This window comes from Pongo pygmaeus, chromosome 8 (assembly GCF_028885625.2).
Source record: "Pongo pygmaeus isolate AG05252 chromosome 8, NHGRI_mPonPyg2-v2.0_pri, whole genome shotgun sequence".
Lineage (NCBI taxonomy): Eukaryota > Metazoa > Chordata > Mammalia > Primates > Hominidae > Pongo > Pongo pygmaeus.
The window spans coordinates 120484205-120503844 of NC_072381.2; the positions used below are offsets into that span (position 1 = coordinate 120484205).

At 40.9% G+C, this 19640-nt stretch overlaps 1 protein-coding gene across 3 annotated transcripts in view; it reads left to right on the top strand.

Moving 5' to 3' along the window:
* The first annotated feature begins 1803 nt into the window (after positions 1-1803).
* Positions 1804-19640, top strand: part of ATRNL1 (attractin like 1) — an 839395-nt gene continuing 821558 nt past the window's right edge. For 2 of the 3 annotated variants that reach the window (XM_063670302.1, XM_063670303.1), the window contains exon 1: positions 2044-2484. In XM_063670302.1, coding sequence (XP_063526372.1) covers positions 2192-2484 — 293 coding nt within the window. In that variant the 5' untranslated portion in view covers positions 2044-2191. Of the gene's footprint in view, positions 2485-19640 lie in introns of all 3 variants that reach the window. The other variant, XM_054503866.2, reaches the window with a different exon arrangement.

Below are 19640 nucleotides of genomic sequence, written 5' to 3' on the forward strand. Positions count from 1 at the left end.
ATTTCAAGAAGTCTCTAAGAGGCAGCCTGATGTGGAAAAGATGATAAGGGAAGAAGGGGGCATCCTAATTCTAGGTTTGATAAGGACATTTTTGATACTGGTAAAACCCTGAAATTATGGAAATTATGATTTGTTCTGTATGCCAATGAGAATCGTGGTTTTCCTTTTGCTCTTTTCCTTGCGAAGGAGCCAACTCCTTCTAGATCTTTGTTTTTATTTTTTCTTCCTTAAGTCACTGCTGAGGTATTTGTAAACCAAGCCAACACGTATATTTTATTCACCAAAGGAAGAACAAAGCATCTGCTAATAGAAGCAGTGAAAAAAGCACAGCAGTCAGAGGCGTCGTGTCTAAAGCTCAGTTCATTACTCCTAACCTGCCATTGGCCAATATTTCAACCTTTCTGAGTTGCTCTTTCTCATCTGCAAAATGGGGTTAATGGAGGATTTCATCTGCAAGTGGGGATAAGAGACATGAAAAGAACTGACGCGAAATAAACACGAGTTGAATCCTAACAATAATATTTTGACTGTGTAGTTACAACAAACTTTTCTTTCTTCTTTTTTTTTTTTTCTGTGAGAAATGCCTTTGGTTGATTTCGAATTCTTTTTCATACTGCCTGTTCTTTTGTGGGACTCCAGCAACATTGCTGTAACTCGAGGATATACGGCTGCAATGTGTGTTTGGCTTCCTTTCTCAAGGGGGTCAAATAAAAAGGCAACTGTTTAGAGAAGGCACCAAAGTACAAAACAAAAATCTCAGAATATACCAGCCAATCTTGGAAAGTCATCCGAAGAAGAAAAAGTGCTGCTGAGGAAGGAAAACGGCCCTTTTGTGGGCATCACTTCTGCTCTTCCGAAAAAAAGCCCCGATGCTGCAATATTTTTCAAGGCAGAATATCGTCCCAGATGGAGGAGGGAGCACTGACAAGCAGAAAAGGCGAGACGCGGGGTTTCGAGGCAGCGTCTGTAAGGGGTGGAGAGCGCGGGGCTCGGAGCCCCGCAGTTCTTTGTTGGGGGCGGGGGCTTCGTTATTTCTGAGGCAGCAATGGCTCCCCCTCGGAGGTCCCTCCGCGGAGACCGCCTCGCGCCTCTGGCAGTCCCCAATCCCGCCCCTCCCAGCCCTCGCTGACCCCACAACGTGGTCGGACTGCGATACCTTTAAGGCTTTTGCCTGCTGCACATGCTCAGCTCTTTGTGTGTTGTTGGAGTTTTTCTCTCTTAAGAGAAAAAGAAGAAATAGGCAGGAGCACGGGGCGGAGGAAGGGGGAAGCGCTAGGGAAAAAGCGCTGCACTTTTGCAGCTGCAGACGGCGGACGGGAAGGACTTCTTTTCTGCTGAAGCTGCGAAGCCTGTGTCGATCTCTCATTCGTGGGGCTCCCGGGGCGCGGGGTGCGGGTGGGGCCGGGGTGCCCGCACGGGCCGGGGGGGACGGGCACGCGGGCCACACCTGGGGGGCCTGCCTCCCGTCAGCGCGCGGGCCAGGCGGGGTGGGCGCGCGCGGGGGGAAGTCCCCGGTCCCTGTCAGGGGCGGGGCGAGACCAAGGCGCCGGGCCTGTGGGGAGGAGTGTAGGCGCGCGCGAGGGCGGGGGGCGGCCCGACGCATCCCGGGCTCCTGGCGCTGCCGCTGCAGCCGGCTCGAGGCACCGGCGACAGAATGGCTGCCGGGGCGCCCTTGACCGCCGGGCGGGCGAGGCGGGGCTGACCGCCGCCTCCTTGATCGCCCCCTTCCGCGTTGGGCGCGCCCACTTCGGGGCGCCCGCTCGGCCCCCGCCCTCCCGGGCGCGCGGCGCTCGGAGCCGAGGCAGTTGGCGCGGGCCGCGGGCGAGGCGGGGCCGCGCGCGGGGTCCCCTCCTCCTCCCGGTCAGATCCCCTCAGGAGCGCCGGGCGCAGTCTGCGCCTCCCGCTCCCCGCCTCCGGCCGGGTCCGGGACGCCGCGGCTGTGGGGTCGGCCCGCTAAGGACAAGGTCAGGAGACTGGGTGGCGATGCCCGAGTGCGACTGGAGGCAGCCGAGCGGAGGCGACGGCGGTTGGGATCTGTCCCTCCTGACCAGGGAGCGGGACTGGGACGGGCGCCGGTGAGGAGGGAAGAAGAAGCGGCGGCGGAGAGGTTTTCTGCGGCCGGAATTCCCTTCAACAGCATCCCTGTCGGCGCCCGCGAGCGCAGTCTCGCCGGGCAGGGGCGCCGGGGAAGATGGAGACTGGGGGCCGGGCCCGCACTGGTACCCCGCATCCGGCGGCCCAGGGGCTGTGGAGGGCTCGGCCGGCGGGCGGCGGCGGCGGGGGCGCCTCCTCCTGGCTGCTGGACGGGAACAGCTGGCTGCTGTGCTATGGCTTCCTCTACCTGGCGTTCTACGCGCAGGTGTCCCAGTCCAAGCCGTGCGAGAGGACCGGCTCCTGCTTCTCGGGCCGCTGTGTCAACTCCACCTGCCTCTGCGACCCGGGCTGGGTGGGGGACCAGTGCCAGCACTGCCAGGGCAGGTTCAAGTAAGTGTCTTCGCCGGACCCAGAACCTGCAGCCCTGCCTCGCTCCCGTCGCGGCCTTCCCAGCCCCCGTCGCGGCCTCCCCCTCCCCCGTCGCTGCCTCTGATCCCCCGGCCGGGAGTGAACCTCAGCGCGCGGCGGGAGCGGGCAAGAGTGGGGCCCGTGCCGCGCCCCCTCCAGCCCCGGGGCGCCCCGGGAGCGCTCGGGCCCGCGCGGAGCCCTGACCAACGGGGAGCTAAGCATTTCTCGAGCGTTCCAGATGTCCGCAGCGACTTCTGATCCGCTGTTCAGCACGAACATTTTCACAATCAGTTATGATGCCCAGCACCATTTTCTTGGGATAATATTTTAAAATCAGAAATTGTCCAAGTTACTTATGAAATACATGCGCATTGTGAAAAATTCACAAAAGTGTAAAGGTTCAGTTATGCTCTACCAGTACCTCTCTCTTTCCCTATCCTCCTCTTCTCTCTAGAGGTGACCCCTTCTAGCATTTATTTAGTCATCATAGTGATCTTAATAAGTAGAGTTTATGATGGACTTGCTAAGTGCCAGACACTCTTCTAAGCGCTTTATGTCGATTTTCTCATTTATTCCTTACAACTCTATGAGTTGCTAGAATTATTACGCTGGATTTACGGAGAGAAATCGAGGCGATACAGTTAAGTAACTTGGCCAGGATTACACAGTAGTAAGGGCCGAGTTTTGATTCCAAATCAGCTGGCACATTCTGGAGCCAGTACACACTCCAGAATGTGTACTTTTAACGAATTTGCTGTGTTGTATTTGCTAGGACAATCTTGAATTGAGAAATACAAAGGTGACTTTAGGTTAGATAGAAGGATGAAATACTCGGACGTTTTTACGTGGTGAGGATAATGGATTTTTTTCTGATCGGTTAATTCACTATCAGCTTTTGTGCGGGAACATCGCTTTGGCTTTTCTGAAGCTCAAGGAGCCTAAGAAGTTTGCTTGCTAAGGTGAAGGTACTTTCTTCGTACTGGTTGGTGTTTATTACATTCTTGCCTGATATAAAAAGCAATGGGTCACAGTGTAGGGGAGTAGCAAAAGTCAGCTAACGTTGGGGCAGGCTTCTAACAACATGCAGGTAAGAGTCATTAAGAAAGTCAGCTTCTTAGTCTTCTAGATACTTAATATGAAGTTTGCCGGCTGGTTTGTGGCTCTTGAATATTGTAGATTACTGATATTGTTAGGCTGATAGCCAAAATCTAGGTGAAATTTCTCTTGGGCTCTAAGGCAAAGGTAAGACTGGTTCACCTTATTAATGTATTCTAGGACAATTTCCTGGAGTTTTAAACACAGCATACTTACCCCTTCTTTTAAAAAAAAAACAAAAACTTACTATTACTGATTAAAATAAATGTCCCTTAAAACTCAATGTAAAAATGTATATTTTTAAAATGGCACTTTAAAATTTTAGGTAGAGTCTATGATTTAAATTAACTAGAAGGTTTTGGAAGTGAAATCTTAAAGTGAAGTTTTATGAAATTTATGCAATAGGTTGAAATTTTTCTAGGGTTTATACTTTAAAGTTAGTATAGCAATGTAGTTTTAAAACTACTTTTTAAAAAAATTAGGAGAGATGCCGATTAAAAGTTTAAAAAGTGTTTCAAGATGAGGAAAGAGATCTTAATGAATTCTGCTTGTTAGTTGCTTTTTTTTGCTTGTGTTCTTAAACGTTTGCTATGACAGTGGAATTCAGCGTCTTTACCTAGCAAGAGAGAATTTTGAACATATAAACTGGTAGTCAGCAGTGAAAAAGCCTCATCCATTTTTTACATTTTTTTACATAAATAGGGAGAGTGCCTGATTTATATGTAATTTAGGGATATTGGCTTTTGTGTGGGTGGGTTTGCTCCGTTTGTCTAAAGAGGACAAAAATTGCTGCAGTCCTGAGAAGCTTCATATTTATTATACATTTTAAAGTAGCGGAACTTGTTAATCAGCTGGATCAGCAGCCTGTGACCTCACTAGCAGATGTTGTCCCAGTTAAAAAGATCACAGATCAAGTTAAAACTAGCTTAAATAACATTGAGAGGTGGTGTTCATACACAAAATACATTAGTGAGTAGAAGAAGAATAGATATTTGATGTAGATATTGTTAAATAACAGTAAATCCTGAGCTAATCACTGATTATTCATTATTTCCTTGGAAGCTATTATTTCCTAGGACTCATTGTATTCTATTGGGTAAATGCTTTTGCATTTCTCTGTGGAATACAAGCTATTAATTAGAGTAAATATAACTGGTGTAACTATCTGTGTTTTTATTATGTATACTCTTAGGGATAAAGAACACATTGGTATTTAATGTTAAAGAGAAGGATTATATTTAGTAGAAAAGAATTCTTGGTAAAGTACATGCAAATAAACCTATGAAAGGTTTATTTGAAGATAGTAGCTTGTTTTACCTGGCGTTTGAAGTAATAACACAGTGGGAAAGACTTTAACTAGAAAATCTCACTTCACTAATTATCTTGAAAATCTTTTTCTAAACTGAAGGATAGCAACCTTACAAACAGACATCAAAAATGATTGATCAATCTTGGTAAGCAGGTGTCAAAATTAATTGGTTGGCTCCATGGTAACTTAGCTTTTTTTCTACTATAGGGATTTCGCCAGGGAATAAAAGTGTTCTTCAAATGCATCTTGAGGATAGAAGATTGATAGTTGGGGGAAGAAATGCAGAAGCAAATATAGTATCAAAAGTGGTACTTCAGTTCTCTTAGCATTGATTCCAGTCTTCTGTTTCCATTTGAAAAGAATAAAGCACTCAGAATAACAAGCCATTCCTTCCTTACACAGGTAAAACAAAAGGAACATTGATTTTTCACCCAAAGCTAGACTAAAGGATTTGGGATTGAGAATAGGAAAATATATTTGAAATATAATAATCAAAGATACAGACTGTAATTCAAGTTGTATTTATTTGAATAGTTCAGTGTAATGTTAAGCAAGAAAATATTTTGCTATAATCTATTTGAATGACATTCTCTTTTAGAAGGGAGCTCTTGAGAATTAATTTTGTAGAGTAGTTGAGATTTATATAAATTTATATAAAGAGTATTTCTCTTTATATTAGACAAATATAAAGGGGTATATTTTTACCCCTCTTAGGTTAGTCAAATTTGGATACTTCATTTCACGCATTTAAAATGGAAGTATGCTGGGTGCCGTGGCTCAGGCCTGTAATCCCAGCACTTTGGGAGGCCGAGGTGGGAGGATCCCTTGAGCCCAGAAGTTTGAGGTCAGCCTGGGCAAGATAGTGAGACCTCATCTCTACAAAAAATATTTAAAAAGTAGCTGGGCATGGTGGCACACACCTGTGGTCACAGCTACGAGAGAGTAAGGCGGAAGGATTACTTGAGCTCAGGAGGTTGAGGCTGCAGTGAGCTGTAATCACACCACTGCGCTCCAGCCTGGGTATCAGAGTGAGACTCTTCTCAAAATTTTATATGTACATATATGAAGCATTCTATTTGTAGTGACAGCAAAATGAAGATATAATGATATAATGTCAGGAATTAGGTTGTTATTGTAAACAAAAAGGGGCAGAATTAAGTGTGTAAACTCTTCCCCTAAGCTGTTAAAAATATATGCATATTGCCTGGCTTGGTGTCTCACGCCTGTAATCCCAACGCTTTGAGAGGCCGAGGTGGGTGGATCATGACGTCAGGAGATCGAGACCATCCTAGCTAACAAGGTGAAACCCCGTCTCTATTAAAAAGACAAAAATTAGCCGGGTGTGATGGCACGCGCCTGTAGTCCCAGTTACTTAGGAGGCTGAGGCAGGAGAATCACTTGAACCCAGGAGGTGGAGGTTGCAGTGAGCATAGGTCACGCCACTGCACTCCAGCCTGGGCAACAGAGCGAGACTGTGTCTCAAAACAAAACAAAAATAAACAAAAAATAAAAATAAAACAAATATATATATGCGTATGTAAATACATATATATTTGGAATCATTTTTACTTGTAAGGAAACTGACAGTAATTATAAACTTAAACTGAATGTTCCCTGTCCCTGAGACTTCTTTATTTCAAAGTTTTGTTGTAATGGATAATTTATATCCATGGATTATTTTTACATTATTAAAGTATGTAATCACACAGTAGGAATTTAAAATAATTTAAATTGAGTGTTTCTTAGATTCTAAATTGATAAGATAAGTTACTTGTAGTAGCATAGTAGCATGGTTTTCAAGAACACGTGTCTGCATGATTTGGCCCCTTTAGCTGATTAGACTCAGGCCTCCTTTCCTCTGCCCTGACTGGTCTTTTAAAGTTCTTTGAAAGTGTCACATTCTTTTTGGCCTTAGTGCATTTTATACACAGTTACTTCTGTGAACTCTTTCCTCTCTGGTCTTTTGCATGATTACTGATCATCCTTCTAATCTTAGCTTAAATACTAGTTTCTTTTTTTTTTTTTTTTGAGACCGAGTCTGGCTCTGTCGCCCAGGCTGGAGTGCAGTGGCGCAGTCTCGGCTTACTGCAAGCTCCGCTTCCTGGGTTCACGCCATTCTCCTGCCTCAGCCTCCCAAGTAGCTGGGACTACAGGCGCCCGCCACTATGCCCGGCTAATTTTTTGTTTAGTAGAGGCAGGGTTTCACCGTGTTAGCCAGGATGGTCTCGATCTCCTGACCTCGTGATCCACCCGCCTCAGCCTCCTAAAGTGCTGGGATTACAGGCGTGAGCCACTGCGCCTGGCCGCTTAAATACTAGTTTCTAAAGGAGGCTTGTCTGACTCTTCACACTAGGTTACCCCTTATATGCTGCCCTTATAGCACTATTTTTCCTTCTTAGTATTGTCAAAAATGAGGTATTTAATTATAATTTTGATAGTTATTTAAACAAAATTTTTAAGAGATTGAGGTATAATTGTCAAACAGCACAATTTAAAATGTACAATTTATTTATTTAAATTATACAATTTGATAAGTTTTGTCATATGTATTTGCATCTGAAACTGTCACCACAATCAAAATCATAAAAACATCAATCACGCTAGAAAGTTTCCATGTGCTTTCTTTGTAAACCCTCCCTTTCCCAGTTGCCTATTCCTGTCCCAGGGCAACTGTTGATCTGCTTTTTCTAACTATAGATTTGTTGGCATTTTCTAGAACTTTTTGTAAATAGAATCATACATTATATACTTCTTTTTTGTCTGGCTTCTTTCACACAGCATGTTTATTTTGAGATTCATTCATGGTGTATTAGTAGTTTATTCTACTGTCGAATAGTGTTCCAGTGTCTGGATATACCACAATTTGTTTATCCATTCAACTGCTGATGGGCATTTGGATTGTTTCAAATTTTTGGCTGTTCCTTATAAAGCTGCTATGAAGTTTCATGTGGAAGCCTTTATATCTTTGTATAGTCATATGTTTTTCTTTCTCTTGGGGAAATAACCTGAGAATGGCTGGATCATATGGGTAGATACATGTGTAACTGTTAAAGAAACTGACAAACTGTTTTCCAAAGTAGTTGTATCATTTATGTTCTACCAGCAGTGAGTCAGTGTTCTATCTAGTTAATTTCACATCCATACCAATACTTGGTATGGTTAGTCTTTTAAATTTTTGTGATTCTAATAAGTGAATGGTATATTATTGGGTTTTAGTTTGCATTTCCCTAATTACTAATGATATTGAGTATCTTCTCATCTGCTTACTTGCCATCTGTATATCTTCTTTAATAGGCATTTATTCAGATCTTTTGCATGTTAAAAAAATTTTCTTACTGATTTTTGTGAGTTCTTTACATTTTCTGGATTACTAGCTTCTTATGAAGTATATCATTTGCATATATTTTCTACCAGTCTGGGGCTTGTCTATGAAAACACAATGAAAAGAGAACGAAATGTCTTGACAGTATTTTTCAAAGAATCTAAGTTTTAAATTGGTTAATTCCAGTTTATCATTTTTTTCTTTTATGGATTATGCTTTTCATGTTGTGCCTAAGAAAAGTTTGCCTAGGCTGGGTACTGTGGCTCATGTGTGTAATCCCAGCACTTTGGGAGCCTGAGACAGGAGGATCACTTGAGTCTAGGAGTTTGAGAGCAGCCTGGGAAACAAGGCAACACCGTGCCTATACAAAAACATTTGAAAAATTAGCTGGGCGTGGCGGTGTGTGCATTTAGCCCATCTACTTGGAAGGCTGAGATGGGAGGATCACTTTTAACACAGGAATTGGAGGCTGTAGTGAGCTGAGCTGTGATTGTGTCACTGTACTCCAGCCTGGGCAACACAGCAAGACCATGTCTTTAAAAAATAAAAAAAAGAAAGAAAAAAGAAAACTGCCTAAACCAAGTTGATGAAGATTTTCTTCATTTTTTTTCTCTAGAAGTTTTGTAATTTTAGATTTTACATTTATATTTATGGTCCATTTTAAGTTAATTTCTATATATGGGGAGAGGTATGAATCTAAATTCAGTTTTTTGGCATATAGGTATTTGTTTTAGCAGTATTTGTTGAGAAGAGTATTCTTTCTCTGTTAAAGTAGCTTTGCACCTTTGTTGAAACCATTCATATATTTGTGTTTCTATTTCTGGACTCTGCTTTGTTTCTTGATCTCTTTGTCTATTTGTATGTCAGTACAACAATGTCTTGATTATTGTTTCTTTGTAAGTCTTGAATTCTGGGAGTGTTTTTCAGTTTTGTTATTTTCCAGTTATTTTGGCTACTCTGAGTCCTTTGTATTTCCATATGAATTTTAGAATCAGCTTGTCAGTTTCTATAAAAAGCCTACTAGGATTTTGTTTGTAATTATGTTGAGTCTATAGATCAGTTTTGGGGAAAATGAATACCTTGTCAATATTGAGTTTCCTAACATGGTATATCTGTTTATTTATTTAGTTGTTTAATCTGTCAGCAGTGTTTTTAAATTTCTAGTGAATAGTTCTTGCACCTCTTTTGTCAGATTTTTCCGTAAGTAGTTAATATTTTTGGATGCTATTGTAAATGGCATTTTTTAAACTTTCACTTTTGATTGTTGCTATTATACTGAAACACAACTGATTTTTGTATGTTTGATTTTTTATCTTGCAATCTTGCCAAACTTGCTTATTACTTGTAGTAGATTTTTGCAGATTCCTTATGGTTTTCTACTTAGATGATTATATTGTTTACAGATAAAGATATATTTACTTCTTTCTTTGCAATCTAGATGCCTTTTTTTTTCTTGCCTTATTTCACTGGCCAGAACCTCTATTACAGTAATGAATAGAGGTGATGAGAGTGGTCAATCTTACTCATGATTTAGGGGGAGATATTTGATCTTTAACCATGAAGTATGATGTTATCTGTAAGTTTTTTTTTTAGATGCCTTTTATCACACTGAGAAAGTTCCCTTCTATTCCTAGTTTGCCAAGAGTTTTTACCAGTGATGGAAACTGGATTGCATTAAATGCATTTTCTGTGCCCATTGAGATAATCATATGATTTTTTCAAGTTTGTTAACATGGTGAATTATGTACATAATTTTTGAATGTTAAACCAACCTCACATTCCTAAGATAAACTTCCTCTGACACGATATGCATTCCTTTTTATTTTAGGTTGGATTTGGTTTGTTAAAGTTTTATTTAGAATTTTTGTATCTGTGTTCGTGAGAGATATTAGTCTGCACTTTTCTTATAATATATGACTAGTTTTGGTGACAAGCTAATGCTGGCCTCATATAATGAGCCCCATGGGACTCTCCTGATCATTTGCTGAAAGAGTTTTTAGGGAATTCGCGTTATTTCTTCATTAGTGTTTGGTGGAATTCACCATTGACGCCCTCTAGGCCTGAAGTTTTCTTTAACTCTAAATTCAACTTTTATTAATATAAATTCAACTTATTTAATATACAGAAGGCTATATGACTAGAATCCTTTAAAATTTATTGGCCAGAATATTGTCTATCTTGGTATTTTTTTGGGTGTGTGAAAATAATGCGTATTCTTCTATTGATGGGTGGAGTGTTGTATACATTTCAGTTAGGTCAACTTGGTTGATAGTCTTGTTCAAGTCTTCTACAACCATTCTGATTTTCTGTCTGTTTTTACCACTTATTGAGAGAAGGGTATCTTCAGTTATAATTCTGTATTTACCTGTTTGTCCCTGCTGTCTTATCTGTTTATCCTTCATGTATTTTGAAACTATGTTATTAGGTGCATAAAATTTTGGATTATGTCCTCCTGATAAACTGAGCCTTTATCATTATCCAATGACCATTTGTTGAAAAGACTATCCTTTTTTCATTAATGTCTTTGTACCTTTATTGAAAGTTAATTGGACATCTTTATGTATATTTATTTTTTGACTCTTTTCTGTTCCATTGATCCATATCTCTATCCTTTTGCAAATTCTTCACTTACTTTATTAATGTATGTATGTACTTTATTAATGTATGTATGTACTTTATTAATGTATGTATATGTGTATATATATATACATACATATATTTGAGACAGAGTCTCACTCTGTTGCCCAGGCTGGAGTGCAGTGGCATGGTATCGGCTCACTGAAATCTCTGCTCGCCGGGTTCAAGCGGTTCTCCTGCCTCAGCCTCTCGAGCAGCTGGGATTACAAGCACGTGCCACCACACCTGGCTAATTTTTGTATTTTTGGTAGAGATGAGGTTTTGCCATGTTGGCCAGGCTGGTGGTCTCTAATTCCTGACCTCAGGTGATCCACCCACCTCGGCCTCCCAAAATGCTAGGATTAGTATATTTTTACAGTAAGTCTTGAAGTTAGATAATGAGATTCTCCCAACTTTATTTTTATTTTTGAAAATTTACTTGGTTCATTTTGTTTTTCATATACATTTTAGAACAGTTTGTCAATTAAAAAAGACTTGCTGGGATTTTTATTGAGATTATGTTGACTTAGTAAATCATTTTGAGGAGAATTGATATGTAAATAATATTGAATTATCTTGTTCCTCATTGCGGTATGTTTTTTTCATCTATTTGGGTTTTCATTGATTTTTTACAACAGTTTTTTGTAGTTATCAGATACAGATTCTGTGTATATATTTTTAGTGGTTTTTTTTTTTTTTTTCTTTGAGATGGAGTCGCATGATCTCAGCTTACTGCAACCCCTGCTTCCTGGGTTCACGTGATTCTTGTGCCTCAGCCTCCTGAGTAGCTGGGATTACAGGCGCCCATCATCGCGCCTGGCTGATTTTTTGTATTTTTTGTAGAGATGGGGTTTCACCATGTTGGCCAGGCTGGTCTCGAACTTCTGACCTCAGGCAATCCGCCTGCCTCAGCCTCCCAAAGTGCTGGGATTACAGATGTGAGCCACTGCACCTGGCCATATTTTTCAATTTTATACCAAAATATTTTATGTTCTTTAAGGCTATTGTAGTTGGTAGTATTTCTTTTAATTTCAATTTCCAGTTTGTAGATTTTAAAAAAATAATAAGGGAATATTATAAATGACTTTATGCCCATAAATTTGAAGTAAATGAAATGGACCAATTCCCTGTATCATACAAATTAACAAAAGTCACTCATGAGGAGGTAAATGAAATGAATATTTCTATGTCTATTGAATAAATTGAATTCAAATTGCAAACCTTCATACAAGGAAAATTTCAGGCTCAGATGGCATGACTGGTAAATTTTACCAAATGTTTAAGAAAGAAGTAATACTAATTCTACGTAAGTTTTTCTAGAAGACAGAATAAGAGAGAATACTTTCTAACTTAATTTGCAAGGCTGGCATTACCATGATAAGAAAACCAAAGAAAGGCATTACCAGAAAAGAGCAATAGCTGTCATGAACACAGAAGCAAAAATCTTTAACAAAGTATTAGCAAATCATATCTAGCAATACATAAAAAACATAATACATTGTGACCAAGTAGAGGTTATCCCAGTAGTACAAGGCTGACTAAACATTTGAAATCTTTCTTTGGTGATATTTCCTTGCCCATATCTCTTTATTTTTTATTTTTGTGGTTACATTATAGGTGTATACATTTATGGGATAAATGAGATATTTTGATACAGGTATACAATGCCTAATAACCACATCAGGGTAAATAGGGTATTCATTACCTCAAGCATTTATCCTTTCTTTGTGTTATAAACAATTCATACTAGTTATACTTTCTACCCATTAACCATCCCCATTTCCCCCACCCCAATACCTTTCCCAGCCTCAGGTAACCATCATTCTACTCTCTATCTCCATGAATTCAATTATTTTAATTTTTAGCTCCCAGAAATAACTGAGAAAATGCAATGTTTGTCTTTCTGTGCCTGGCTTATTTCATGTAATGTAATGACGTCCAGTTCCATCCATGTTGTTGTGAATGACAGGATATCATTCTTTTTTGTGGCTGAATAGTACTCCCTTGTGTATATGTACCACATTTTATTTATCCATTCATTTGTTGATGGTCATTTCAGTTGCTTCCAAATTTTGGCTATTGTGAATAGAGCTGCAGCAAACATTGAAGTACAGCTGTCTCGTCAATATACTGATTTCCTTTCTTTTAGGTATATACCTAGCAGTGGGATTGCCGAATCATATGGTAGCTCTATTTTTAATTTCTTGAGGAACCTGCAAACTGTTCTCCATAGTAGTTACACTAATTTACCTTCTCACCCACAATGTAGGAGGGTTCCCTTTTCTCTATATCCTTGCCAGCATTTGTTTCTGTCTGCCTTTTGGATATGAGCTGTTTAACTGGAGTGAGATGATATCACATTGCAGTTTTGATTTTCATTTCTCTGATGATCAGTGGTGTTGAGCACCTTTTTATTTACCTTTTGACATTGGTATGTCTTCTTTTGAGAAATATCTATTCAGATCTTTTGCATATTTTTGAATTGGATTATTAGTTTTTTTTCTTACAGTGTTGTTTGAGCTTATTATATATTCTGGTTATTAATCCCTTGTCAGAATGATAGTTTGCAAATATTTTCTTCCATTTTGTGGATTGTCTCTTCATGTTGTTGATTGTTTCCTTTGCTGTGCAGAAACTTTTTAACTCGACATGATCCCATTTATTCATTTTTGCTTTGGTTGCCTGTGCTTGTGGGGTATTACTCAAGAAATCTTTGCCTAGTCTCCAGGTGTCCTGGAGAGTTTTCCCAATGTTGTAGTAGTTTCATAGTTTGAGGTCTTAGATTTCTAAGTCTTTAATCCATTTTCATTTGATTGTTGTATATGGTGAGAGATAGGGGTCCAGCTTTATTATTCTTCATATAGATATCCAGTATTCCCAGCACAATTTATTGAGGAGACTGTTACTTCCCCAGTTTATGTGCTTGACACCTTTGTCAAAAATGAGTTCACTGTAAGTATGGATTTATTCTGGGTTCCCTATTCTGTAATTGTTCTATGTGTCCTTTTTTTTTTTTTCTTTTTTTTAATGCCAGTACCATGCTGCTTTGGTTACTATAGCTCTGTGGTATAATTTAAAGTCAGGTAATATGATGCTTCCAGTATTGCTTTTTGCTCAGAATGGCTTTGGCTATTCTGGGTCTTTTTGGTTCCACATACATTTTATGATTTTTTTTCTATTTTTGTGAAAAATGTCATTGGCATTTTGATAGGGATTACCTTGAATCTGTAGATTATTTTGGATAGTATGAACATTTAAATTAATATTGATTCTTCCAATCCATGAGCATGAAATATCTTTCCATTTTTTTTGATGTCTTCTTCAATTTCTTTCATTTTTCCCCTGCCTAGAGATTTGTGGAACTTTGAACTTCAGTGAGATGATTTAAGGTATCTGGCAGAAGAAATTTCTAAGCAGCAAAGCATTCAAGATGTGACTTGGGTGCTGTTAAAGGCATTCCATTCTAAAAGGGAAACAGAGCATAAAAGTTTGGAAAATGTACAGCCTGACGATGATAGAAAAGAAAATCCCATTTTCTGAGGAGAAATTTAAGCCAGCTGCAGAAATTGGCATGAGTAACGAGAAGCCAAATGTTAATTCCCAAGACAATGGGGAAAATGTCCCCAGGCCATGTCAGAGGTCTTCGGGGAAGCTCCTCTCATCACAGGCCTGGAAGCATAGGAGGAAAAAATGGTTTTGTGGGCCAGGCCCAGGGTTCCTGTGCTGTATGCAGCCTAGGGACTTGGTGTCCCGTGTCCCAGCTGCTCTAGCTGTGACTAAAAGGGGCCAAGGTGCAGCTCAGGCTGTGGCTTCAGAGGGTGCAAGCTCCAAGCCTTGGCAGCTTCCATGTGGTGTTGAGCCTGCGGGTGCACAGGAGTCAAGAATCAAGGTTTGGGAACCTCTGTCTACATTTCAGAAGATTTATGGAAAAGCCTGGATGTCCAGGAAGAAGTTTGCTGCAGGGGTGGGACTCTCATGGAGAACCTTTGTAGGTCAGTGTGGAAGGGAAAAGTGGGGTTGGAGCCCCCACACAGAGTCCCTACTGGAACATTGCCTAGTGGAGCTGTGAGAAGAGGGCTACTGTCCTGCAGACCCCAGAAGAGTAGATGCTTCTACACCTTGCACCATGTGCCTGGAAAAGCTGCAGATGTTCAACGACAGCCCATGAAAGCAGCCAGGATGAGGCTGCACTCTGCAAAGTCACAGGGTCGGAGCTGCCCAAGACCATGGGAACCCACCTCTTGCATCAGCGTGACCTAGATGTGAGACCTGGAGTCAAAGGAGATCATTTTGGAGCTTTAAAATTTGACTACCCTGTTGGATTTCGGATTTGCATGGGCCCTGTAACCCCTTTGTTTTGGCCAATTTCTCCCATTTGGAATGGCTGTAGTTATCCAATACCTATAGCCCCATTGTATCTAGGAAGTAACTAGCTTGCTTTTGATTTTACAGGCTCATAGATGGAAAAAACTTGCCTTGTCTCAGATGAGACCTGAAGTGAGGGGTGCTGAAATGAGTTAAGACTTTGGGGGACTGTTGGGAAAGCATCATTTGTTTTGAAATGTGAGGACATGAGATTTGGAGGGGCCAGCCAGGGGCAGAATGATATGGTTTGGCTGTGTTCCCATTAAAGTCTTAGATTGAATTTTATCTCCTAGAATTTTTTGATGTGTTATGTGAAGGAATTACCCAGTGGTAGGTCATTGAATCATGGGGGCCAGTCTTTCCCGTGCTATTCTCGTGATAGGAATAAGTCTCAACAATATCTGCTGGGTTTATCAGGGGTTTCTACTTTTGCTTCTTCCTCATTTTTCTCTTGCCGCTGCCGTGTAAGAAGTGCCTTTCGCCTCCCACCATGATTCTGAGGCCTCCCCAGCCATGTGGAACTGTAAGTCTGGTTAAATCTCCTTTTCTTCCCAGTTTTGGGTGTGTCTTTGTCAGCAGTGTGAAAATGGACTAATACACTTGGTAATTTATAATGAATAGAGATATATTGGCTCATGATTCTGGAGGCTGGGAAGTCTAAGATCAAGAGGCTGACATCTTGTAAGGGCTTTCTTGCTGCATCATCCTGTGGCAGAGGGTAAATAGAGGGTCAAGGGGTAGGCAAAAGCATTCAAATCTCATCCTTTTATAAGGAATCCATTCCTCTGATAATGAACTCACTCCTGAGGTAACAGCATTAATGCCCTCATGGTTTAATCACCTCCCATTATGCCCCACCTCTCAACACTAATCCAGAGCCAACACTCAGTCCAGCACCAACTCAAAAGTCCAAAGTCTGGGGTCTCTTCTAAATCACATATAGGTGAGACTCAAGGCACAATTCATCCTGGGGCAAATTCCCTTCCAGCTGTGAGCCTATGAAATCAAAACAAGTTGTTAACTTCCAAAGTGCAATGGTGAGACAGGTATAGGATCTACATTCCTGTTCCAAAAGAAAAAAAAGGGGTAACAGGCCCCAAATAAGTCCAGAACCCAACAGAACAAACAATGTTAAATCTGAAAGCTAGAGAATAATCTTTTTTGACTTTATGTTTCACCTTCTGAGCATACTCGGATGAGGATTGGGCTCCCAAGACCTCAGGCAGCCCAGCCCTTAGGCTTTGCTGGGCTGAGCCTACATAGCAGCTCTCATGGGTTGGAGGCTCATGCCTGCCGCTTTTATAGTCTGAGGCTGCACATGGGTGACTCTATAGTTCTGAGGTCTCAGAGGCAGCCCTGCTCCCATGGCCCTATTAGGCATTACTCTAGCAAGTACTTTATGATGACTCTGCTGCTGTAGCATCCTTTCAGATCTACATTGAGGTAGCCGCATCTCCACAACTTGTGCAGTCTGTGCACCTGCAGAATTGGCACCATGTGGATGGATACTACCAAGGTTTATTTCCTATACTTTCCAGAGCTGCAGCCAGAGACACACCCTGGTTTGCTTGAGCAGTGACTGGGGAGGCTAAGGGAAGCTGTGGCAGAATGCAGGGAGCAGATACTTGAGGGAGCACAGGGCAGTGAATGCTGAGGTCCCATAGATGCCTTTCTGGAAATTATGATCTCAGGATCCTAGGTGGGAGGGGTGGCCCAGAAGACCTCTGAAATGCCTTCAAGATCTCTTTCTATCTTGATCAATAGCACTTGACTTAATTTTATCCATGCCAATCCCCTTATGCAAGGGTTCCTTGGCCACACCCTTGCATGCTTTGCTTTTTTGTTCTTTACATATACAAACTGTGACGTTTCCAAATCATTACTTTCTGCTTCCCTTTTAATAATATGTTTTGTTTTTAAATCATTCTACCTTCTCGCATCTTTACTATATGCAGTTAAAAGTAGCCACGCAGCTCTTTCAATATTTTGCTTAGAAATTTTTTCCACCAGATATCCTAGTGAAGCGGCTACGTTGTCTGGGGTATATACCCTGGGGTTCATCATCATGCACCAGGAAAATTTAGGGCATGGACACACACAAGGGGTTTAGGAGTAGAGGTTTAATAGGTAGAAGAAAGAGAAACAGCCTCCTTTATAAAGGGAGGGGTCTCTGATCAGAAAGGACTGGCTGGTGGCAAATGTGCCGAGTTTTATAGTCCAGTTTGAGGAGGCAGTGTTTGATTTATGTAGGGGTCACCGATTGGTTAGATCAGGTATGAAGTTTACGTAGTGCATGGGGAAGGCTGGTTGCCCCACCATAATCTTCTTATGAAAATGGATTTCCCAGTTGATCAGCGCCATCTTGTCTGCTCCTTACAATACACATGGCTGGCAGAGAAGAGAGGATGGAGCCGCCATTTTGAAAATGTCTAGTCCTTAGTTCCTGTCGGCATTCACCCATGCAAGCTCCCAGCTTGCAGGCTGCTCTTTGTTAGAAAATGATTTGGGGCTGCTTTTCATTGAAAAGGAAAGCCTTACCAAGGACTCCCATGCCCTTGTTATCTGACTAAGTAATTCCTTTCTAACTCCCATTATACTAGCTTATTGCTCTTGAATTCTGACTTCCATGAAGCACTCAGATATGGGCACAATTCAGCCAGGTTATTTGCTGCTTCATGTCAAGGATGGCTGTTACTCCAGTTTGCAATATCTCTTTCCTCCTTTCTGTCTGAGATCTCCTCAGAATTGCCTTTACTCTCCACATTTCTGCCAATATTCTGATCACAAGCACTAATGTAATTTCTACGAAGTTTTAGACTTTCCCTGCAGTTCTCTTCTGAGCCCTCATCAGAATCATCCTTAATGTTCTTTTCACGCCCATACAAGCTTTTTCTAGCCTTTTTTTCCAAACTCTCCCAGCCTCTACTTATTGCTGAGTTTCAAAGTGGCTTCCCTATTTTCAGATATTTGATAAAGCAGCGTTCTATGCTTCAATACCAGTTTTTTTGTGTTATTCAGTTTTGTGCTGCTATAACAGAATACTTGAGACCTAGTGATTTATAATGAATAAAAATTTATTGGCTTATGATTCTGTTGGGAAGGCCAAGATTGAGGGGCCAGAATTTGGCAAGAGCTTTCTTGTTGCATCATTGCATGACAGAAGAGCAAAGAGAGGGTAAAGAGAGAAAGAGAGGAGGGCAAAAGGGGGTAAACTCATCCTTTTATAAGGAACTCATTCCTGCAATAACAGCATTAATCCATTCATGAGGGCTATGCTCTCATGGCCTAATCACCTCTCATTAGGTCCCACATCCCCACACTGTTGCATCAGGGATTAAGTTTTCAACACTTTTTTGGAGGGACACATTCAAACCATAGCAGAGACTCTGCTTCATGTCAAGGATGGCTGTTACTCCAGTTTGCAGTATCTCTTTCCTCCTTTCTGTCTGAGATCTCCTCAGAATTGCCTCATAATTAAATATTCTGTTTTAGGAGGCAATCAACTTGTTTTGGTTCAGCACACATGACCTAGCTCATTTTTCAAAAAACAGAGCTTTACTGAGTTACAATTTGCACCTCACCATATTCACCTTTTAAAGATGTACAGTTCACTTATGTTTAGCATATTTAGAGAGTGGTACAACCATCACCATTACCTAATTTTAGGCTGAAAAGCCAAATTATATAAACAAATTGGTATCTATGACTTGTTAAAAAATAATTTCTAGGGTATCTTATATAGTCAGTATAAAATCAAACTAATCTATACTTTAGATGTATAAAAATGAATTTTTATAATGATGTTTTATTATAACATCATTATATCAGTATTTTACCATCCTGAATTATCAAAGCATATTATAATTTCCAAAAATATAGAAATAAACTGAGGTAGGCAAAACTTTAAGATGGCCCTTTTGATTTTTATCCCTGGTATTACTGTCATGATTATGTTATGTCATTTGTCAAAAGGGAGATTATTTGGGTTTTCTTACTCTAATCACATGAGCCCTTTAAAAGCAGAGTGTTTCCCCTGGGTGCTAGCAGAAGAGGAAGCTAAAGACTCAAAGCATAAGCTGGATTTGACATGCTAATGCTTATTTGAAGGTGGAGGGAGCCATGCCTGAAAGTACTAGAGAAAGTGGCCTCTTGGTGCGGAGAGCGAGCAACCCCGGTCAGCAACTGGCAAGAAAGTTGGGACCTCATTCATATAACTGGAAGGAACTGAATTCTACCAACAGTGAATAAGCCTGGAAGTGGATGCTTTTCTGGAGCCTCTGGATAACAGCCTAGCTCAATTAACACCCATCTGAGGCTATAGGGACTTCTGTCCTGTAGAACTGTGAGACAATAAATGGATGTTCTTTTAAATGTTTATGGTAATTTGTTACCAGCAGTAAAAACAAATTTAGGGGCATATTTAGCAATACA